This window comes from Bombina bombina, chromosome 1, assembly GCF_027579735.1.
Source record: "Bombina bombina isolate aBomBom1 chromosome 1, aBomBom1.pri, whole genome shotgun sequence".
NCBI classification, from domain to species: domain Eukaryota; kingdom Metazoa; phylum Chordata; class Amphibia; order Anura; family Bombinatoridae; genus Bombina; species Bombina bombina.
In genome coordinates, this window is record NC_069499.1 from 1,264,720,516 (window position 1) to 1,264,745,655 (window position 25,140).

General features: G+C 37.2%; 1 protein-coding gene across 2 annotated transcripts in view; it reads right to left on the bottom strand.

Annotated features, from left to right (window-relative positions):
• Positions 1-25,140, bottom strand: part of GSE1 (Gse1 coiled-coil protein) — a 1,047,037-nt gene that overhangs the window by 679,662 nt on the left and 342,235 nt on the right. For both annotated transcript variants that reach the window (XM_053701006.1, XM_053700996.1), the window contains exon 2: positions 7,036-7,207. In XM_053701006.1, the coding sequence (XP_053556981.1) occupies positions 7,036-7,207 (172 nt within the window). The remainder of the gene's footprint in view (positions 1-7,035; positions 7,208-25,140) is intronic.

A 25,140-nucleotide genomic window follows, 5' to 3' on the forward strand; every position in this document is an offset into this window, starting at 1 on the left:
CCCTTAAAAAAAACCTAACACTACCCCCTTGAAGATCACCCTACCTTGAGCCGTCTTCAACCTGCCGGGCACAAGTGGTCCTCCAGAGGGTCCGAAGTCTTCATCCTATCTGGCCAGAAGAGGCCATCCAGACGGGCAGAAGGCTTCATCCAGGGGGCATCTTCTATCTTCATCCTTCCGGAGCGGAGCGGGTCCATCTTCAAGACATCCAACGCGGAGCATCCTCTTCATCCGAGGAATGCGAGGTCAATCCTATTGGCTGATTGCATCAGTCAATAGGATTTTTCCTACCTTAATTCCGATTGGCTGATAGGATTCTATCAGCCAATCGGAATTCAAGGGACGCCATCTTGGATGACATCATTTAAAGGACCAGTCATTCAGTCGTCGGCTGTCGGATGAAGAAAATGCTCCGCGTCTGATGTCTTGAAGATGGACCCGCTCCGGAAGGATGAAGACAGAAGATGCCGCATGGATGAAGCCTTCTGCCGGTCTGGATGTCCTCTTCTGGCCGGATAGGATGAAGACTTTGGACCCTCTGGAGGACCACTTGTGCCCGGCTGGGTGAAGACGGCTCAAGGTAGGGTGATCTTCAAGGGGGTAGTGTTAGTTTTTTTTAAGGGGGGATTGGGTGGGTTTTAGAGTAGGGTTGGATGTGTGGGTGGTGGGTTTTAATGTTGGGGGGGTATTGTATTTTTTTTTACAGGTGAAAGAGCTGATTACTTTGGGGCAATGCCGTGGCAAAAGGCCCTTTTAAGGGCTATTTGTAATTTAGTATAGGGTAGGGAATTTTATTATTTTGGTGAACTTTTTTATTTTATTAGGGAGATTAGATTAGGTGTAATTAGTTTAAAATTCTTGTAATTCTTTTTTTTCCCCCTGTAATTTAGTGTTTGTTTTTTTTCGTAATTTAGTTTATTTTATTTAATTGTAATTTATTGTAGGTAGTTTAGGTAATTAGTTTAATTATAGTGTAGTGTTAGGTGTAATTGTAACTTAGGTTAGGGTTTATTTTACAGGTAATTTTTTACTTATTTTAGCTAGGTAGTTATTAAATAGTTAATAACTATTTAATAACTATTGTACCTAGTTAAAATAAATACAAAGTTGCCTGTAAAATAAATATAAATCCTAAGCTAGCTACAATGTAACTATTAGTTATATTGTAGCTAGCTTAGGGTTTATTTTATCGGTAAGTATTTAGTTTTAAATAGGATTAATTTATTTAATTATGTTAAATTTATTTCGTTTAATTTAAATTATATTTAAGTTAGGGGTGGGTTAGACTTAGGGTTAGACTTAGGTTTAGGGGTTAATAAATTTAATATAGTAGCGGCGACGTTGGGGTCGGCAGATTAGGGGTTAATAACTGTAGGTAGGTGTCGGCGATGTTAGGGACGGCAGATTAGGGGTTAATAAAATGTAACTAGTGTTTGCGAGGCGGGAGTGCGAGGCAGGACGGGAGTTTAGGGGTTAATATATTTATTAAAGTGGCGGCGATGTCCGGTCGGCAGATTAAGGGTTAAACATTTTAGTTAAGTGTTTCCGATGTGGGGGGGGGGGGCTCGGTTTAGGGGTTAATAGGTAGTTTATGGGTGTTAGTGTACTTTAAGCACTTTAGTTAAGAGTTTTATGTTCCGGCGTTAGCCCATAAAACTCTTAACTACTGACTTTTAAATGTGGTAGGAGTCTGGACAGGAGAGGGTCTACCGTTCACTTTTTCAGGCGATCGTAATACCGGCGTTAGGCAAATCCCATTAAAAAGATAGGATACGCAATTGACGTAAGGGGATTTGCGGTAAGCTAAAATCACGGAAAAAAAGTGAGCGGTAGACCCTTTCCTGCCTGACTTGTAATACCAGCGGGCGTTAAAAAGCAGTGTTGGGACCCCTCAACGCTGCTTTTTAAGGCTAATGCAACACTCGTAATCTAGCCGAGTGTTTCTAGGAAGCATTATTTCTTGAAAGCACTGTGTTTATTAAATGTATACAATTTTATAAAGAGGAGTCCAGTTCACACTTAAAGGGACATTGTAGTCTATCATTTGTTGTATTCAAAAACAATTCTACCATTTATCTATTTATTTGAAAGAGAAGCATTTCAACTATTTCATATGAAAAAAAAAAAAATGTTTTCTATTTCCTACTAATGCTCAGTAAGTACAGTAGGTATCTGTACCTATCAGATCTATCAGCCAAGGAGCATTGGTAGAAAGAAACTCATCAGACAATGAAAATTAACAGAAAGTACCTGCACCCAATTAGTATTACACTGTGATACAACCGTTACACTGCTGTATTAGTTTTAATTGATCTTTAAACAGTGCTTATGTCAAAATTTTAAGGAAAATCAAAACTATAATAATTTAACATGTTTTAATTAAAAGGAAGATGTCTGGAGCTATCCGTAGGTTAATTGGAACATACAACTTATACTGGTCTGTTATTTAGCATAACCCTTAACTTTCAACCTGTCACACATTATTGCAAAGGAAAGCAAATCATGGTAGTTTTACCATTTAGTAGGAAATCTGCCAGTTTGGTAAGCAATAAAAAGGGAGCAGAATTATCCCTGAGCAAAAAGCAAATAAATAAATAGCTACACAACTCATCAGATACATTTCACATATACTGGCTATTTACTAAACACTGTGGTTTTGTGCCTACATTCTTTACATAGACAATGTTCTGAGGTGAAGACAGAGTCTTTTTAGCGACAGCTGGCACTCTAGACATGAAGGGATTATTCTGGCAAAGGACAGGAAAAGAATTGGAGATTTGACAAACCAAAGAGAACTCCCAGACAAACTCTCTTGCCTCCCCTCCATATAAATCCCACCCACTCCATCTACCTCCCCATCACAAACTCACCTAAACAACTTGATATCCAGCCCCTTCTGCTCCCCTCCATACAGAGTTGTCCTCCCACCCTAAGGTTTAGTACTTGTGCCTGCTGTCCTATGCCTACCTACACATCTTCCACTTTAGCTGAGCCCACACAGACAGCTTGCAGTATGTTAGGTAAACCTCCCCTCTTTCTCTCCCTCTTGGGTCTCCCCCTTCTTCCAAGACCGGAATCCGACTTGGAGCCACTTCCTGACCGCCTGTCTGCCTGGCGCTGCTCTTGACTCACAGCAAACGGCTAATTTATTGACTGCAAATTAGGACCGTTTTTCTCTTTTAGCCAAAAGAGGAGGGGTGACAATGATAGCAGGCAGTCTGCTCCTCTCACCCAGGCAAGCTGCACTGATGCCCAGCCTCAAAGCCCAAAGGTTTGCCAGCTACGGCATTGGCCTTGTTTAACCTCTCTGCTGCCAGAGAGATCTTAGCACTACACTACAACCCTCTCTGTCAGCCTAGAGAAGAACAACTAAATATGACAAATTACTATAATGTACTTTGTAATTTTTAGTGAGTATAATCTAAGTATAAAACTGTATGATGAGAATACAATTTTCTGTGAAGCTTACACACATGTGATCTTTCTACTGAAGCACAGACCAAATCTACTGTTGTCCAATCTAAGGCCCCTAAATCACAACATTGAATCCCAATGATTTCCTCTGTCCCCATTTCTCTAGATGTGAATCATAAAGTTACATTAAAGTGCTGGAACCGTCTGTGATCCCAAACTGCAGTCCATGCTAAAATGGTGTTACAGCTTAACATTTGTTTGTGATCTCATATTATTACTTTACCTCTCCTAATATTCAATAGACAATGTTAGAACCCACATGAATCATTTATGCAGCTGGAGAAAAGTGTTCTACTCTTCTCTGCATCTTTAGATTTAGTGTATATATAGGTTTTTTACACAAGCCTAAATCATGCCGTATTTCTTTCTAAAGAACTGCTAAATTAACCCTTTAAATTCAAGTGAGGTGATACAGTACCATTGTTAACCAAGTTTTTTTGTAGAAGCATTTTCTACTTTCAATTTACGTCTAATATTTATTCGCTGGAACTGAAAAAGTGGGAAAAAAAACTCTCTACAGTGTCTCACACATATGACAATCTGGAACACCCCTGCCCTACACCAATGATTTCAAAGATCTGGTCCTGAGGGATGCTGATCTGTGAAATCTTACGGAGGTATTCAAAGAGACAGTAAAGTCAAAGTTAAAAGACAATTATAGTGATAAAATAACACATTACTTTTAATTGGATCAGAAGCAGCAGTTTCCCTTTGTGTCAGTTAAAGGGACAGTTCACCCAAAAACTTTCTCCCCTTTAAATTATTCCCAATGATCCTTTTTACCTGCTAGAGTGTATTAAATTGGTTGCAAGTAGCTCCTTTACTCATATTTCATCATTTGAAATAGCTGATTTAGCTTGTGGTTTCCCAACCTATACTGAAAGTTTTGATACTGGCGTATACGCTATTGAATAGCCTAAGTATACACAGCCAGCAGAAGAGATTACACTTTTAGTGGGATGCAGGATAGTTAAGTAATAAAATTATAATTTTCCATTGTTCTCTCTATGTATTGAGCTTTGGTGTTCCAGACAAATATAAGATAAGGAAGCAAGTCTGTGTACATAAAAGTGATAACATAATGAGATCTGATATTACCTGAAGCTCAACCCATTGTAATAGGCTGTGGTTTCAAAGCACAAAACCAGCTACTTCATATACACAAATAAACCCGAAAATGCAATTTCTCAAATATTTCTCAAATATTTTATACTCTGCAGTTGGTATAACAAGTCATTTAAAATACATTAATGGAAAAACAATTTTACAGTGTACTGTCCCTTTAAACACATAGCTTTGCAGGGTGGTGAGTGATAAAATGACACAATCTAGCAAATTAGAACATATGATACTGGGAGCTAGATGCTGATTGGTTGCTGCATATATATATATATATATATATATATATATACATACACAGTATATATGCCTGTAGTCATTGGGTCATACAGTGTGTTCAGCTGACTCCCAGTAGCACAGAAATGCTACTTCAACAAAGGATACAAAGAGAAGACAGCATCAGAACTTTTATTAAACAAAACAAAAACAAATAAATAAAAATTTGCACTTTTGCGTCGTCTAAAGTTAGCGAAAAGTTGTATGAGATATTGAGTGTGTATTCACTATATTTTTCTAAATGTAAGGAAGAAGTGAATCCCTTTGTACAATGCCAGGCATACTGTTAGCTAATAATCTGAAACCATTTGCCTGAAGCACCTTCTGTTAAACAGGTAAGCGCACAGCAGTTACACAAGCTTTATTCTGACCTGCACAGGCAACACAGCTTGTTATTTCATAGAAGTACTTTTACTTGTTGATATTTATGTAGTCCTATACTGTTGTGTCTTTTGATTGGTCTAGGCGTGTACTTGTGTTCTTTACACATTGGTTTAAGCAGTAAGTGAAGAGGTTAATGAAGCAGCAGCAGCTGCAGAGCTCGGCCTAGCCCTTTACCTCACGCAGGTGACATGACACACACACCTCTTACCCGGCCCCAGCCTAGAATAGGAAGAGCAGCTGGCAAGCAGCCAGGGGGCTGATCCTATACACAATAGGAAAACAAGTTCACCTGCCTGGGATAAGGGGAGGGAACGTAAGCCAGCACCTGTCCTTCCCCCAAGGCTAAGCAGCCTCAACAGCTTACAGCAGCTTGCTTATCCTCACTGAGCCTTTAACCCCAACTGCAATGCTAATTTATTTCAGACAGCTTAGTGAAGGCATTAACCACTTGGCCTCTGAAGGGGGCTACAATGCATTGCATGGCAAAGTGATTCTGGCCTCTCTGGTAATCAAGGGGTTAAATCACTGTACTATAATATATTTTCCAGCTGTGTCTGGCAGCCTACAGGGTTAAAGCAGCAATCTAAGATGCACCAACATTTTTGAGGAAGCATTTCTGTTAAAATCCAAAACAGGCAGTTGGCGACAGACTGCAAGATTTCATGCTTACATCCCAAGATGAAACCTATTCTCCTTGTAAGTGAGGAGCAGTGAGATAGCTCAGCTGGCTAACTGTAGAACCAAGTCCAACTTCTGCTTACAGGTTTAAATTCCAAAAGGGCTCCTCAGCATTTAATCCATCTGAGACCAATAAATTGAGTATCATCAAGTTATGGTAATAACAACAGCTATTATTTATCAGCTGCCAATTTTCTGTTAAAACAAGAGGCCTTCACAGTAAGAACCTTCACTCCCCTTGGTGAGAAATGTGACACTTTCTTATTAAATTAATGAAGCCACCATCATTGAAAGGTTATTTCACATATCTAACACCCTAACAAGCAGAACGTTTCCAAGTAACCCGAACCATTCAGCATTTCAGAATCATTTATTCTAAACAATTCCCTCCCAAACTTCAGTTAAGGAAAACGTTTCTTTACCTATAGCATTTTAATTAATAATTGCAATATTTTAAAAATGTGCCTTTTTTATTCTTAGCCAATTAATAAATGTTTTTTTCCTCATGTTGCCACCCAGGGAGTAGCCATATTTTCGGCTCTGCTGGCAAGAGGAGTTGTCACAAACAGAGCTGGAACCAAATCACACAATGGTCTGCTCTCTTTATTACAAAGTGACAAAAGGAAACTCTGACTGCAACGTCTTTGTCAAATCTGCCACCAAATGACAAGGTCACATGGTGTCACACGCGCACTCAAAGGCAGTTACATTAGACAACATTCTTCAGTCAAACCACTAATTAATGACCAAAAGAAAAGAAAATATGGAGGTTCCCTAGGCGAACGACTCATAAAAATACACAATTAAAAAGACATACATCATAGCTATTTTAAACGTCTATTTCTTTTTAAACATATTCATTTAATTTTAATAAATTATTATTTAACCTACAGTTTCAATCAATTAACATATGAAACATTTACAATATGTTTTGATTCAAAATATTAAGTAGAATTAAGTGGAGGATAGAAAAAGAAAATATAAATATTTAACAATGTGTCTGTCTAAATACACTGACCCAGCTATAAGATGCATGGAATATCACAATTTATCACGACAGTAATATGCTTGGCAATACAATTGTGAACGCACGGCGCCACCTACTTGTAGTCCCGGGATCTACATGTTCCACATCTAAACTGCTTTCCTGACAATGGACCAGTGCAGGATCTTTGCCAGCTTTAGGGGTTTTCGCAGGTTCTGCCACTAGGGAAGCACTGCTTGAAGGGCCAGGAGTGTGGTTTAGATGACCACCATCAGAGGGAGGAGGGATGATCTGGAGAGAAAAAAAAAGAAAAAGACAAATGAACAACCAACGAGCAAGAGACAGCATAAATAGAAAACAGTTTAATTTGGAGATACTTTTAGAAAACATAATATCAAACAAGCATCCAAATAAATTATGTAATAATGTTTTATGGCATAACATATACCACATTATTTACAAACAGTGCATTTATATAAAGATAATAACATGAAATCTCTTGATAAACTCATAGGCACATTTTCTCCTAGCTCACTAATTCCCTAGACAATGGATATTTCGTCAAGAACACCAGCTTGACCCTATTCAAATGTCCTTCAAAATAGCAGATTAATGTCAGGAATACCCTATAACTAAGTAGAACAAATCATCAGGGGACATTTGCATATTTGTAATATGGGACAATGAGCACACACTAAGGGGGACTTTTTTCAACTCACTCACATCACAAAAGGGACCTAAGACCCATTCCTTTCATGATTCAGATAGATCATAAACAACTTTCCAATTTACTTTTATTATCAAGTTTGCTTCATTCTCTTGGTATCCTTTATTGAATTAGAAGCAATGCACTGCAGGGAGATAGCTGAACACATCAGTAAGCCAATTATTAGCAGTATATATGTGAAGCCACCAATCAGCAACTAGCTTCCAGCTCCTGAGCCTACCTTTTCAACAAAGGATACCGACCTAGCAAAGAAAATTAGATAATATAAGTAAATTGCAAAGTTGTTTAAGATTGTGTGCTCTATCTGAATCATGCAATAATTTTATACAGTTTCATGTCCCTTTAAGCCACCATTTGGAGAAATGAAGAAACTGGAAAAAAAAACATTCAAAAGAAAGATCCTTCCTACTCACTTTCTTGTACGTTAGCAAAGCAGAAAAAAGAAAAATTACAAGGAAAGCTAGTGGGACTTCACATCCTGTCACTCAAAATGTGTAGAAAGAGAATTAAAGGGACACTAAACCCAAATGTTTTCTTTCATGATTCAGATAGAGTATGCAAATGCAATTTTTTTTTTTATTTTTTTTTTTAATTCTTTTTATTGAGAGATAAGCTGTGGAGACATCAAACAACATTACCAGATAATACTATGAAAATTACATTCACAAATATGGTAAAGATTCAACCTACGCAGAGGTATCATTGTGCATAACATAACAGTAATTCATGAAATTGATGTATGACAAATGTCAGGATAAATGCGGCACTTTACATCTTTCAAATGCCGCTTACAATCTTGTTGTCCACATATACTCAGCTCTCTCTCGTTTTACCTTTTAACAGTATCCCCAACTGACCCCCCACCCACCCCCCCAACTATCTAACAAATTCGAACCAATATTACAGTGATCCCTAGTCTGGGAGACATGTAGATTGAAGTTTTGCGCCAGTTAGAGCTGTTTATCTTGATGCAGCAGCAGCTGAACTTTCTAAACCTATGTCGCTTGCCCCACTGAACAAATAACAAGACCCTCCCTTATAATACAACAGACCAGTACCTTATTACCATGGGGCCAGGAACAAAAAAGGTAGATTCCATTATTGTGTTATAGACCTACCCAAGACTAGGGTTGATGGGAGTTGACATGTATAAAAACCAGCATTACAGTGATCCCCAGTCTGGTAGCCATGCGGATTGAAGTGTTACGCCAGTTAGAACTGTTTATCTTGATGTAACAGCAGCTTATATTTCTAAACCTATGTCTCTTGCCCCACTGAGCAGGTACTTATCACTACACAAAGTGACTGTGAGGGAAAATGTATGTACGGATATAACCCAGGCGATTAATATAGAAAATAGCATATGGGAGGTCAGCATGCACACGCCTATCACATGTAGGGTGCGGATTTTGCAGCACGTAATAAGCGTGTACATTGATTTTAATGACAATTGTGATAGAAATGATAAAACCCTCCTCTATAACACTGCACCAAAACTTTCAGTAGGGATGGGAAAAAATGATAGAATATGTTTCTGTTTCTGATAAGATGAACAAGTAGAGCAGAAATTTGTTGTGAGCTAATTACCATGGTCTACGTGGGCTTTAAGGAGAAGACATGTGGCAGCCATACATCAGTATCCATGTGGAGGACCTTTTCACAACAACATGCAAGTTTACAACCAGTCATATACCTCTTCTCCAACAGAGAAATACCTTATTACCATGGGGCCAGGTACAATAAAGGCAGATTCCCTTATTACATTATAGACTTACCCAAGACTAGGGTTGATGGGAGATAACATAATTTAGATAGCAATCAAAGCAGTACTCACATAGACAGTTAATGTTCTCAGTGGATATTTGACTACGATAAGAAACCAGTGATTCATCAGTGTAGACCCTTAGACTGATAAACTAACTAGAACAATATAAACAATACACTATTAACAATAAAATTGGCCTTAATTTAATTAAGAAATGACAGTGTTTGCTGCAATCTTTATCCTGGAGCCGCTGTTCAAAATAATGCAATCACAGTATTAGGTGTGGGCTCAATAACTGCTGCAATTCAGGTCCCCTCTATATCACAGAACAACAAAAAAACAAAAACAAGACAGGAGTAAACCAAAGAGTCAACCTTTTGGCAAAACGTTCAACGGCCAGCTTCAGTCAGAGTTTAATGTAAGGTCTGAGAGTCTGTTCCGAGAAAGCTCACCCTGTCCAGGGGTATGATGTCATCCGATGCCGTTTTTCGGCAAAGCAATCTCGCCCTTCAGTTTTAAACCGCAACGGCCATCTTGATTTTTCAGGTGCTCCGATATGGGCCAGATAGTTTTCTCAGCTACCAGAAGCCCCGTTATATAGCTGTGTGCCATCGCAGGTAATCTTGTTGCGTCTGTCGGCAATTGCTGGTCCAGCCTGTCCCCCATGCCTGCATATTGTGCACTAAGCCAAGGCTCCGGCGATATTAATAGCCATTCTGCCGTCTGTATTGGTAGGTATAAGGAAGCAGTATGTTGCGGAACTGCAATACTGTTGTTCCCTTGAGTGGATTTTGAGTTGCGGTCACCAGTCCCGTTTAGTGAAAGGAGTATCCAGGAATTGTGAGTTGGTGTCCCGCCATTGCATGTATCAGGCTGCATATCTTCCAACCACACCACGCTGCCTGGGGGGTCATGTTTTAACTGCTTATTATCTAGTGTGGAGGTAGTTACCAATTTCAGTGCCGTATCAGATTCTGCGGGACAGGATCTTTTAGTTGCCTGAACCACTTCATATAGATTTTGACAGCTTAAGAGTAAACGGTCAAAAATAGGCAGAAATGTTGTGAGTATCTGCGCTGCAATGTCCTTTTCCGGTTCCATTGCTCAGTAATCCTTTATGGATTATAACTTGGTGTAATGCCTTCCGGAGGAGAAGTGTGTGGAGTGCTTCTATCTGCCAATGTTTCCCGGACAGCTTATCTGCCAAGGGAGATGCAGATGGCATAGAAGAGTGGCAAAATAACTGATGTTAGTAGTGATTTTCTTCAGAGCTAACAGAGCTCGCAGCCATCTTCTAGAATCGCCCACCGGAAGTCGAGTATGCAATTTTAAGCAACTTTATAATTTACTCCTATTATCAATTTTTCTTTGTTCTCTTGCTATCTTTATTTAAAAAAGAAGGCATCTAAGCTAAGTAGCCAGCCAATTTTTGGTTCAGTACGCTGGACAGCAATTTGCCACCAATCAGCAAGCACAACCCAGGTTTTAAACAAACAATGGTCCGGCTTCTAAACTTTCTTGCTTTTCAAATAAAGATAGCAAGAGTGAAGAAAAATTGATATTAGGAGTAAATTAGAAAATTGCAGGCTCTATCTGAATCATGAAAGATAAAATTTGGGTTCAGTGTCCCTTTAATTATAATTTATAAGTACAAAAATCCTGTTTTATTTGTGACAGATATGAAATAGGAGGTGATCCATTACTATTGGATTAATATGCAAAGCAATGTATATAATCATAAGTAGGGTATAAAGGTCTGGCAGCAAACAAAAATATGGTCTTTCAAGGGATAGTAAAGTCAAAAAAATCTTTCATATGTTAAATAGGGCATGTAATTTTAAACAACTTTCCAATTTACTTTTATTACCAATTTTGCTTTGTTCTCTTGGTATTCTTAGTTGAAAGCTAAATCTAGGAGGTTCATGTGCTAATTTCTTAGACCTTGAAGACTGCCTCTAATCGGAAAGCATTTCAACAGTTTTTCACCACTAGAGGGCGTTAGTTCATGTGTTTCATATACTGTAGATAACATTGAGCTCCGGCACGTGAAACTCCTAAGAGCAAGCACTGATTGGCTAAAAATGCATGTCTGTCAAAAGAACTGAAATAAGGGGGCAGTTTGCAGAGGCATAGATACAAGGTAATCACAGAGGTAAAAAGTATATTATTATAACAGTGTTGGTTATGCAAAATTGGGGAATGGGTAATAAAGGGATTATCTATCTTTTTAAACAACAATAATTCTGGTGTTTCCTGTCCCTTTAACTAGAAAACAACAAACTACATTACACTGTCTCTAAAAAGTTCTCCGCAGAGGCAATATTGGGGGAATCAAAGTAGTTAAAGAAAAAATAAAGATATGTAAGAGGGCCCAGTGGGCAATTTACAGAACTGCTACAGAGAGACCTCCTGGTAAAGCTGCTCACAAGGGAATCACTGAGAGAATCAATAGCACAAATCCTCTTTAGGGTGAGGTAAGCGGAGTGATAAGTTAAAGCACAAAGGGAGAAACACTCCTAAAGACAATAGTAGCTAATATGAGTATTTACAAGGTGAACAATGGAATGTGCAATGCTTAACCTTACTAAAAGCAAAGCTAAACAGCCTTGAAAAAAAGAAGGAGCAATATCTCAGAGAAATTACTTCCAAATGCTGGGTGAAAATGAAATAGAAAGGATGGGCAAGAATAAAAGAGAAAGAAGACCTAGACAAAACCAATAAATACTCAAAGACAAAACTTGAAGAAAGTTAGTAAAACCCTAGGATTTACCAGTGGAACAAATAAAGGGGACTTTCAGTCATGAAGTAGGAAAAATGTCGAATGTCACATTTGACGACATGTTAGAAATATGGCAAAGTCAAAAGAGTGGTCCAAAAAGTTAAGAGAAGAGATAATCGCCCTTCACAAACAAGGAACAGGATACAAAAAGATAGCACTGAATGTTCCAAGAGACACCGTTGGAAACATAGTTTGCAAGTTCAAAGCTAAAGGAACAGTGTTTACAATACCTGTAAGGGGCAGAAAAAGGAAGCTATCAACGGCTGTAACCAGATGTCTGAGAAGGCAGGTTGAGAAAAACTCTTAAGTGACTGCAAAAGACCTGCAGCAAGACTTGGTGGCAACAGGCACTGAGGTTTCAGTTTGCACAGTAAGGCGCGTACTAAACACAGAAGGTTTCCATGCCAGAACTCAAAGACGAACACCACTACGGACCCAAAAGCACAGGAAAAGTCGGCTCCAATATGTTAAAAATCATATAAATAAACCACAGAAGTTCTGGGATTCTGTTCTGTGGTGCAATGAAACAAAAATGGAACTTTTCGGCCCAATGGATCAGAAGTATGTCTGGAGGAAGAAGAATGAAGCATTTGCTGAAAAGAACACTGCCTACAGTTAAGCATGGGTGGTGGCTCGGTGATGCTCTGGGATTACTTTGCATCCTCTAGAACTGGAAACCTGCAGTGTGTGGAAGGCAGTATGGATTAATTGAAATATCAGGAAATCCTAGGCAAAAACATCATGCCGTCTGTGATGAAGCTGAAGCTTGGGCGTCATTGGACCTTCCAACAGGACAATGATCCTAAGCATACCTCAAATTCTAACAAGGCTTGGTTGCAGGAGAAGTCCTAGAAGATTCTACAGTGGCCATCACAGTCACCTGACTTGAACCCCATAGAAAATCTCTGGTAGGATTTGAAAAAGAATGTTGCAGCATGCAAACCCAAGAATATTACTGAACTGGAGGCGATTGCTCATGAGGAATGGACTAAAATTCCACAGCAACGCTGACAGAAGCTGGTGTCTGGCTATGCATCTCCTTTGCAGCAGGTCGTAATAACAAATGGGTGCTCTACTAAGTACTAAAGATGCTTGCCATGAAGAGGATGAATAATTTTTAAGATTGCAGAAGTCATTAAAAGCTGCATTTTCAGTTAAATTTGGAGAAACCACTTGAAGCAAGCTTTGGGGCCGAATTATCAAGCTCTGAATGGAGCTTGATGCACCTGTTTTCACGAGAGTCTTCAGGCTTGCTGGAACTGGTCCGCCTGCTCTGAGGCTGCGGACATCAATCCACCCGATCCTATACAATAGGGCTGATTGACACCCCCTGCTAGCAGCCAATTGGCCGCGAATCTGCAGGGGGCTGCATTGCACAAGCAGTTTACAATAACTGCTTGTGCAATGATGAATGCAGACAGAGGACATGATACGCTACATTGTATCATATCCGCTTGCACTTTCATAAATCGGCCCCATTGTGTTGAGCTATTTCAATTGCTTTTGTTTTATTTGTTCATTGCAAACAGCTGAAAGTCTGTAAATTTTGACAATAAACCTGATTTGCAATGGGTGTTGAATAATTTTGATTACAATTGTGTGTGTGTGTGTGTGTGTGTGTGTGTATATATATATATATATATATATATATATATATATATATATATATATATATATATATATATATTCAAATAGATATGTATGTATGTATGTATGTCTATATATATATATATATATATATATATATATATATATATATTACAATTATGGGGGGAGATAAAAAAACTAAAATTAAAATCCTCCATGTCTCAAAATTAATGTAAATATTTGCATAGGAAATTAGCACATCTAGGCAAGTATCCCCGCTTGTACTTGCCTAGATGTGCTAATTTCCTATGCAAATATTTACATTGATTTTTTATATATATATATATATATATATATATATATATATATATATATATATATATATATAATATTTTTTTAAATATAGCTCTAAACCTTTCTGTTATTCAGATAGCTATTGCCTTTAGTTCTGTTGGCTTTCAGCACTTGTGTATGGTGAAGTATTGTTTCAAGAAATCTGTGTTTGGGGGTTTTTTTTGTATATATTGCAGCAATAGATAGATGTGTATATGTGTGCGAGCGAATGCATGTGTATGTGAATAAAATGAAGAAACAATAAATGTATATACATAGCATTTGACAAACTTTGCATTGAGGTTTAGAATATAAATTGTATTGATTAAAAGTTGAAGCAACCAGCTATACTTTTATTTTCCAAACTGTTACAATCTCTCTGTTAGAATATGAGGCTGGAACCTGATACACATCTATTGTATAAACATATATAAACATATATATACACATGCACTGTACTGATTACACTGTAAGCTTTGTCAATGTTTTGATAAAGTTTTTTTTATTTTGGAGCAAAAAAACAGACAGCTGGTCTGCGTGTTGCAAAGTGCCTGTTAATGTCCCTGTGAAATCTGACCCAAATTACACATTACAGCAATCTGCTGGCAGAGAATCACATAAATCTCCCAGTGCTGCACAGTAATGTTTTCAGAGGAAACACAAGGAACTGTAATGTCATTAGGTCCATCTGGGCAAACATGGGTTAAAATAAAACAGATAGAAAAAAAATGTAGGCAGCAGGTTGAAAATAAAAGGGGGAAAAACAAATAGCAGGCAATATTATGGTTTTGGAAATTCACTGGCTTTTTTCCTGAGCACAGCTACAGCATGTGTGAAGCATTATTCATGCAAAACAAAGCTTAACATAGCCTTTCACTATCAACAGCAACAGGCCTCTCATGTCTCATTCAGGATGTCAAGCGTCAAAGAAAAGACTCATTTGAAATCTACATTTGTGTCATTTAATTGTTTTACATGCAGTAGATTACAGCCAAAGGCTTTGAATTAATATCTTTTTATATGTATATTACATGACAAAACAATAAAACCAAAGAGATCCGTATAGTATTTTTCTCAAGGACATATGATATAATTAATCACATGCACTGCCATAGAAACCAGCAAATCCTAGGAGCAAACACTAGTTCCAAAATTAAGATTATTATAAGGACACAAACATTTGGTAGTATTCTTTTTTTTTTTTTTTTTTTTTTTAAAAGGTTTATTAGTTTTATACATCAATTACAAATCTTAAACAATCAATCTTTCCAGATTTAACAAAATCATAGTATAACATTTTCATACTGTTTACTTCATGTTTCAACTACTATATAATGCAGTATATATTTACCCAATCTTGGTCTCAAACAGAGAAAATTAAATCTTTTAGGGAGGATACCTGTCCATAAAGCATAACAAACATAAAGATATAAAGAGGTATTCCTTTTTCCCCCTTTCTGTTATCATAAAGAAAGAAAGCATAAGAAAAAAAAAAAACTAACAGACCTTTATCCTTTCCCCTTTTCAACCACAGAAACAACACAAAAAATCTTTCTATCTATATTGGTGCCTTTTCCCCCCCTGGGATCTATATATAAAATATTCAATTTAAAATTATAACATCTTAAATCACATAGAAATGTTTACGTCTTGTAAAAAAAAAAAAAAAAAAAAAAACCGAACAAAAAAAAAAAAAAAAAAAAAAATTCTCTCTCTCCTCTCTTCCCCCTCCCTCTGATTTCTAGGCCTGATCGGGCACTTCAAAAAGCCATTCTCCTCTCAATCTGCAATTTTCCATATAGATTGTATTTTTAAAGTTTCCAATTATTTTCTTTTGTTCTTCGATCTCCCTAGTTTTAATCCACTTCTCCCATTTGCTAAAGAAACGTGTTATGTTGTTGTCAATGTGGTATATAGTGTCTTGTAGTTCTATGAGAAATTGGTGATGAGTAATTTCCCCAAGATTCCCAAAGGAGGGTGGTTTGGCCTGTTTCCATCCTTTTAATATAAGATTTCTAGCTAACAAAATTATCATCGTTATAAATTTCCGATTTTGTAGGTGTTCTTTATTATAGTGAAAAAAAAAGATCTGATCTGGTTGTAAGAGTATTTGAGTTTGATAAACTTTGCTCAGCCAGAAATTTATCTTTCCCCAAAAACCTTGTATCTTGGGGCATAGCCAAAAGCTATGGATTAGGTTTGTCTTTGATTGTCTGCATTTAATGCAGAACGTTCCTTCCCCTGTGCCACCCCATTTAGCAATCTTCTCAGGTGTGATATATACCATCCACATTAACTTTACGTGCTGTTCACGCATAGGGATAGCTAATGATGCTTCCTCGACTCTTTCCACGCTTTTTAGTATTACTTGCGTAGTTAGACTCGGAAAGTAAACTTCCCTCCATTTTACAGTTCCACTTTCAATATGTTGTTTGTAGTTTATATTATTTAATAGGTTGTATAGCGGGGATATTGAGTATTTACCACTTTTGATAAAATTAATTACCGGAACTAGTGGTGCAAGATCCCAGTTATTCCCTTGTATTTGTATTAATTTAAGGCAATAATGCCTAATTTGTAAAAATGAAAAATAATGTTTCTCAGAGAGGAGATATTTATTTTTAATTGTTTCGAAATCTTCAACTTGAATTACTCCCTGGTTATTTTTTGTTAGTTGAATAATATTGGATAATCCCTTTTCTTGCCAGTCTGAAAATATTTTGGATGAGTAACCCTGTTTGAATTCTGAGTTTCCTTTAATAGTTAAATATCGTGTTGCATAGGGATATATACCTAAATATTTACATGTTCTGTGCCACGCTACAATTGTATCCCTAAGCAAATCTATTTTTTTGACATATGGTGGAAGGTTCTTAACCTCAAGATGGAGGATATTTTTTAAATAAAGAGGTTTTATCAATCCATTTTCTATCTCTGGTAAGGTAAAGTGATTACTCTCTAGGAGCCAATCAAGAGCAATCTTTGTCACTGCCACCAGGTTATATATTATTAAGTTAGGGAGACCCAGGCCCAAATATTCTTTTTTAAGTGTTAATTTTTGATGGCTAAGTCTAGGTCTATTATTCGTCCATAAGTATTCCTTAATTGCCTGATTAGATGTTTTAATCTCCTGTTTCTTGATTTGGTAGTATTCTATACAGCCGCAGTTTACTACCAGCAAGTGCTATAACGTCAAAAAACGTCTGGCACCATATACACAGACAAACACACTACCTAATGATATGTATGCTCTGTGCTCAGAGAATACCATCTGATCTGCACCAAAAACAGCACAGTTTTACATGTACGTTCCATTGCAAAGTGTTTTAATAACAGCAGCTGTACAGATTTACATGACTGCTAAGAAAAGCCAAATTTTGCCTCATTGACTTATTTAAAGGGACACTCAAGTCAAAATTAAACTTCATGATTCAGATACAGTATGCAATTTTAAACAACTTTCAAATTTACTTCCATTAACAAAATGTGCAGTCTTTTTATATTTACACTTTTTGAGTGACCAACTCCTACTGAGCATGTGCAAGAATTCACAGCATATACGTATATGCATTTATGATTGGCTGATGGCTGTCACATGATACAGGGGGAGTGGAAATAGACATAACTTTGCAATTTATTTAACAAAAATCTACTACTCATTTGAAGTTCAAACTAAGTGCTATTGCATTGTCTTCTTATCGTGTATTTGTTGATTATGCAAATCTACAGTGTTGACTGGTCCTTTAAAGGGATAGTCTAGTCAAAATTGAACTTTCATGATTCAGATAGAGCATGCAATTTTAAACAACTTTCTAATTTACTCCTATTATCAAATTTTCTTTGTTCTCGTGGTATCTTTATTTGAAAAAGCAAGAATCTAAGATTAGGAGCCAGCTCATTTTTTGTTCAGCACCTGGGTAGCGCTTGCTGATTGGTAGCTACATTTAGCAAGCGCTATCCAGGTCCTGAACCAAAAATGTGCTGGCTTGTTAGTTTAGATTCTTGCTTTTTCAAATAAAGATATCAAGAGAACGAAGAAAAATTAATAATAGGAGTAAATTAGAAAAGTGCTTAAAATTGCCCACTCTATCTGAATCATTAACGTTTAAAAATTAAAGGCACAGTCTACTTGAAACTGTTTATTGTTTAAAAAGATAAAGATAAGATCCCTTTATTACCCATTCCCTAGTTTTGCATAACGAATACGGTTATATTAATATGTTTTTTACCTCTGTGATTACTTTGTATCTAACACTTGCAGACTGCCCCCTTATCTCAGACAGACTTGCATTTTAGCCAATCATGCGCTAAGATAAGAGGCGGCCTTTAAGGGCTTAGACATTAGCATATGAGCCTACCTAGAGTTAGCTTTCAATAAAGAATACAAAGAGAAAAATTTGATGATAAAAGTAAACTGGAAAATTGTTTAAAATTGCATGTCCTATCTGAATCATGAAAGTGTAATTTTGACTAGGCTGTCCCTTTAAAACCTAGAACTGGGTAAAAATGAGCAGGGTTGTGAGCAGAATTTTAGGAATTCACTACAGAATGATAGGGAGCTCTGCAAAAGTCACTGTCTCTGTTATGTTGTTTAATCTATTATGGCAACTATTCTTAAAAAAAATAATGAATGAACGAATTTGAACATTCCCCAGCCTAAGTGGTTATCTGATGTTTTCCACTCCACATTGAATACTGTATTGCGCTTAAAGGGATATTGTCAAACTGTCTTCATTCTATTATAACTTTTTGTTGAAAAGCAGGGATGTTTGCTCTGTCTGAATCACAAAAGAATATTTTAGGGTTTTATATCCCTTTAAACCAAGAAACATTTTTCATGACCTTAAACCTAAACAATCAAAGTTCCTCTTATGCAGGATCTGTCTACTGGTAAGTGAATAAGTGTGTATCTGCATCTATACACAAGACTGGCCTATCACTGCAGGAACTGGCACTTGTGTAAGCCAAAGCAAATGCCTCTATCTTACAAAAGCACTGTGCATTTGAAGTTTGTTCATAGAAAAGTACAATATATTTCTTGTTTTATTTAATATAATTACTGACATTTGCTGACTGCCCCTATTGAGTTAAGAAAAAAAATCTAGCCTTTTGTATATCTTTTTAACATAACCCAGTACAAACTGTTCATTAATTTGCAGCTGCAAGTGACACAGATTCCTACATTTGGATTTAATATTAAAGAAGCCTAAAACATTTTTTTATTTTTTTTCTGATGAGCAGAGCAAGATAATGAAAGTGCTCATTCTGCACTGAAGACACAAATCATTACTAGCAATTGATTAACAACAGGGGGAAAAACTACAGCTTAGAATAAGAATGACAAAGATTAGCGTGATTCATTCAAAAAAGCCAAGTGCACGTACACAACTGTCCTCCTCTATTTCTCTCATGTTACTGTATCTGTCAGGAAATCATTTCCAGTTACACAAATGAGGAATAATTGATTTAAAGAAGCCATCTGTTTATATACAGGGAGCATCAGCTCAATTAAAAATGATCTGTCCTTCTCGATAAGAGTCTCCATGTCCCTCTGTGCACAGGACTTTACTGCCTAAAAACGCGTCCTCATAGAATCAAAACAAATTAAAGCTAAGCTGAGTGATTTTGGTGTTAGAACTTACTAACTGGCGCAGAGAGGTGGCTGGAGGAAGGGGTTAGAAAGGCTCCTCTTGACCTCACCGGTACGGAGGCAGATGTAATTTAAAGGGACAGACAACACCAAAATTGTTATTATTTAAAAAGATAGACAACACATTTACTATCCATTCCCCAGCTTTGCACAATCAGCATTGTTATATTAATATACTTTATAAACATATAAAGGGACACTGAACCCAATTTTTTTCTTTTCATGATTCAGATGGAGCATTCCATTTTAAGCAACTTTCTAATTTACTCCTGTTATCAAATTTTCTTCATTCTCTTGGTATCTTTATTTTAAAATCAAGAATGTAAGTTTAGATGCCGGCCCATTTTTGGTGAACAACCTGGGTTGTTCTTGCTGATTGGTGGATAAATTCACTCACCAATAAACAAGTGCTGTCCAGCGTCTGAACCAAAAAATAGCTTAGATGCCTTCTTTTTCAAATAAAGATAGCAAGAGAACAAAGAAAAATTGACAATAGGAGTAAATTAGAAAGTTGCTTAAAATTGCATGCTCTATGCAATTTGGGTTCAGTGTCTCTTTAAACCTCTAAATTTCTACCTGTTTCTAAGCCACTACAGACAGCCTCTTATCACAAGCTTTTTTATTTGCTTTTCACTACAGTAGACGGCTAGTTCATGTGGGCCATATGGATAACATTGTGCTCACACTTGTGGAGTTATTTGTGAGTAATTGGCTAAAATGCAAGTCAATAGATAATAAAAAAATAGCCATGTGATAAGGGGTCTGTCAAAAAGAGGCTTAGATACAAGGCAATCACAGAGGTTAAAAGTATATTAATAACCATCGGCTAGATTACGAGTTTTGCGGTATTAGTGAAAAAGCAGCGTTATGGCACTTGCAGGTTTTACAAGTCTGCCTGGGAGGCCAAAAAGTGAGCGGTACAGCCAATTTCCCCATAGACATCAATGGGGAGAGCCGGCTGAAAAAAAGCCTACCATCTGCAATAAAGGAGCTTAAAGCTCTGTAACGCAGCCCCATTGATTCCTATGAAGAAAGAAAAGTTATGTTTACACCTAACACCCTAACATAAACCCTGAGTCTAAACACCCTTAATCTGCTGCCCCAGACATCGCCGACACCTACATTACACTTATTAACCCCTAATCTGCCGCCCCCGACATCGCCGACACCTACATTACACTTATTAACCCCTAATCTGCCGCCCCCGACATCCCCGACACCTACATTACACTTATTAACCCCTAATCTGCTGCCGCTAACATCGCCGCCACCTACCTACATTTATTAACCCCTAATCTTCCGCCCCCAACGTCGCCGCCACTATACTAAAGTTCTTAACCCCTAACCCTAAGTCTAACCCTAACACCCACTAACTTTAATGTAATTAAAATAAATCTAAATAAAACCTACTATTAATAACTAAATAATTCCTATTTAAAACTAAATACTTACCTATAAAATAAACCCTAAGCTAGCTACAATATAACTAATAGTTACATTGTATCTATCTTAGGTTTTATTTTTATTTCACAGTTAGGTTTGTATTTATTTTAACTAGGTAGACTAGTTAGTAAATAGTTATTAACTATGTACTAACTACCTAGCTAAAATAAATACAAATTTACCTGTAAAATAAAACCTAACCTGTCTTACACTAACGCCTAACCTTACACTACAATTAAATCAATTACATTTATTAAATACAATTAACTAACTTACAAAAAAACAAACACTAAATTACACAAAATAAAAAAGAAATTATCAGTAATTTAAACTAATTACACCTAATCTAATAGCCCTATGAAAATAAAAAGCCCCCCAAAATAAAATAAAAAAAACTAGCCTACAATAAACTACCAATAGCCATTAAAATGGCCTTTTGCAGGGCATTGCCCCAAAGAAATCAGCTCTTTTACCTGTTAAAAAAAAATACAAACACCCCCCCAACAGTAAAACCCACCACCCACACAACCAAACCCTCAAATAAAAACCTAACTAAAAAAACTAAGCTCCCCATTGCCCTGAAAAGGGCATTTGTATGGGCATTGCCCTTAAAAGGGCATTTAGCTCTTTTTCCGCCCAAAGTCCCTAAGCTAAAAATAAAACCCACCCAATAAACCCTTAAAAAAACCTAACACTAACCCCGAAGATCCACTTACAGTTTTTGAAGACCCGACATCCATCCTCAAGAAGCAGCAGAAGTCTTCATCCAAGCAGGCAGAAGTCCTCAACGAAGCTGGGAGAAGTCTTCATCCAAGCGGCAAGAAGTGGTCCTCCAGTCGGGCAGAAGTCTTCATCCAGTACGGCATCTTCCATCTTCATCCATCTGGCGCGGAGCGACTCCATCTTAATCAGCCAATAGAATGCGAGCTCAATCCTATTGGCTGATTGGATCAGTCAATAGGACTGAAGCTCAATATTTTATCATTTCTTTTTTATTTTGTGTAATTTAGTGTTTGTTTTTGTAATTTAGTTAATTGTATTTAATTAATGTAATTGATTTAATTGTAGTGTAATGTTAGGTGTTAGTGTAAGACAGGTTAGGTTTTATTTTACAGGTAAATTTGCAGTTATTTTAGCTAGGTAGTTAGTAAATAGTTAATAACTATTTACTAACTAGTCTACCTAGTTAAAATAAATACAAACTTGCCTGGGAAATAAAAATAAAACCTAAGATAGCTACAATGTAACTATTAGTTATATTGCATGTATTGGGTACTTGTAAAGCGCGGCTAATCACCCGTAAGGGTCTCAAGGCGCTGCTCATTTTATCAACCTCGGAAGGATGAAAGGCTGAGGGGACCTCGCCAGGATCGAACCTGCAACCCTTGGGTTGCTACATATCTCAGCCACAGTGCCTTAGCATGCTGAGCTATCTGTAGCTAGCTTAGGGTTTATTTTATGGGTAAGTATTTAGCTTTAAATAGGAATTATTTTGGTAATAATAGAAATTTTTATTTAGATTTATTTTAATTATATTTAAGTTAGGGTTAGACTTAGGGGTTAATAACTTTAGTATAGCTGCGCCGACGTTGGGGCGGCAGATTAGGGGTTAATAAGTGTATGTAGGTGTTGGTGACGTTGGGGGCGGCAGATTAGGGGTTAATAAGTGTAAGTAGGTGGCTGCGACATTGGGGGCGGCAGATTAGGGGTTAATAAGTGTAATGTAGGTGTTGGCGATGTTGGGGGCGGCAGATTAGGGGTTAATGAGTGTAATGGAGGTGTCGGCGATGTCGGGGGCAGCAGATTAGGGGTTAATAAGTGTAATGTAGGTGTCAGCGATGTCGGGGCAGCAGATTAGGGGTTAATAAGTGTAATGTAGTTGTCGGCGATGTCGGGGGCAGCAGATTAGGGGTGTTTAGACTCAGGGTTTATGTTAGGGTGTTAGGTGTAAACATAACTTTTCTTTCTTCATAGGAATCAATGGGGCTGCGTTACAGAGCTTTACGCTGCTCTATTGCAGGTGTTAGGCTTTTTTTCAGCCGGCTCTCCCCATTGATGTCTATGGGGAAATCGTGCACGAGCACGTAAAACCAGCTCACCGCAGCGCTGGCATTGGAGTGCGATATGGAGCTCAATTTTGCTTTACGCTGCAATATTGCCTGCTAACGCCGGGTATTTGTAAACCTGTAATAGCAGCGCTAGAGGGAGGTGAGCGGTGACAATAACTTGCAAGTTAGCACCGAGCAGCTCTTAACGCAAAACTGGTAATCTAGCCGCATGTTGGCTGTGCAAAACTGGGGAATGGGTAATAAAGGGAGAAATGCAATTTTTGGAGATGACTGTCCCTTTCAATGCAGAAAGATATAGCTTGTTTATTGCATAAAGATATTTTGCAACTTGCAAAAACAAAAAGTTAAGAAGGAAGGTAAGTCTATGTATTTTTGCTTCATGTATTGACCAACCTTTCAGTTTACATTAAAAACAAGAGGAATGCTGGGAAACAATTCATTTGAAGGGACAGACAAACAGGAAGCAACTTTTCTCCCCAGGTCTCACATATTAATTAATTTGCCTGCGTTTTAAGCAAACTGGCAGCTTTGATCGACCCACTAGAAATGGAATAAAATGTATTATGCGTCTATGGTGAGCAGTGGGGATCCAATAAGGACAAGTAAAGGAATATTAGGTGCTACTTAAGGTAAACGGATGTTTCCGAATGTTGAAGGAAATCAAGAAGATAACCTCTTAACACAGAACTAGATCATCCCTTGAAATACATTCTCCTTATGAATTATTTTGGATAAAAACGTATACCAGAGATTTATATCATACATCACATTTTTTATTTCTCCTGAAAGCTATACATATAAATGTCCTTAAAATGGTATGGATGCCAGGGCATTTCAAAATCGCAACATAAAATATAAGTTTTCCACACATGACTGTAGCATTTAATGAATTCTCTTTAAAATTCATGAGACACATTGAAGAGTTCTAAATTCCTTCAGTTTATAGTTTGTTTATTTTTGTATTAGAAATTATAATAAATATGAGCTCATTGATTCCACTCCCTCCTTGCTTTAATCAAGTGAGAGGAGGGTGTAACTGGTACCCACAAGCAGTTAAACCTAGATTCTGGAAACATGACCTGTTCTCTTTGCCAAGTGACATCCAGCTTGGGCAGGGAACATTGCCAAGAGTAAAACAATACAGCTTTTACTCCTAAACTATTACAGTAGTTTCCTATTGGGTCTTAAGCTCATGATTTTTGTTTCCATTAAGCAGATACATTACCAGCTTTCCCAAACCACATTTTATTGTGATTACTGCAATGTACAGTGTGCTTTACTCGCCCCAAATATGCCCCAAAATGAACAGATTAAATGGCTCATTTTTTTGTTATTTTTTTTTTTAAACTTGCCCTGGAGTGTGTGGAATGTGATTTGTATTATTTCCATTCAGTACGCATCAGGACGATATTTCACTAATATACTATGGTGTTTTATAATAAAAAATAAATAAAAAAAGCAACATAAATAAAATAAAAAGCAACATAAATTAAATATGAGATGCAGTTTGGCCAGAAACAGGACAATTATCAAACTGAAGCTCCTTGACTAGGTTAATCCAGGTTTAGATTGATCATCTCAGGGTGAATTTTCACTCGGAAAGGTCATGACCTGCAAGGTTAACAGGACATTTAATTTGTAAGAATGCAAGATTCACTAACATTGGAAAAGTTACAGAGATGCACATATGTTTTAGTCCTCAAATGAAAAAGTCTGAACCCCCCCCCCACACACACACACAGATACACACACACACACACACACACACAGATACACACACACACACACAGATACACACACACACACACACACACAGATACACACACACACACACACACACACAGATACACACACACACACACACAGATATA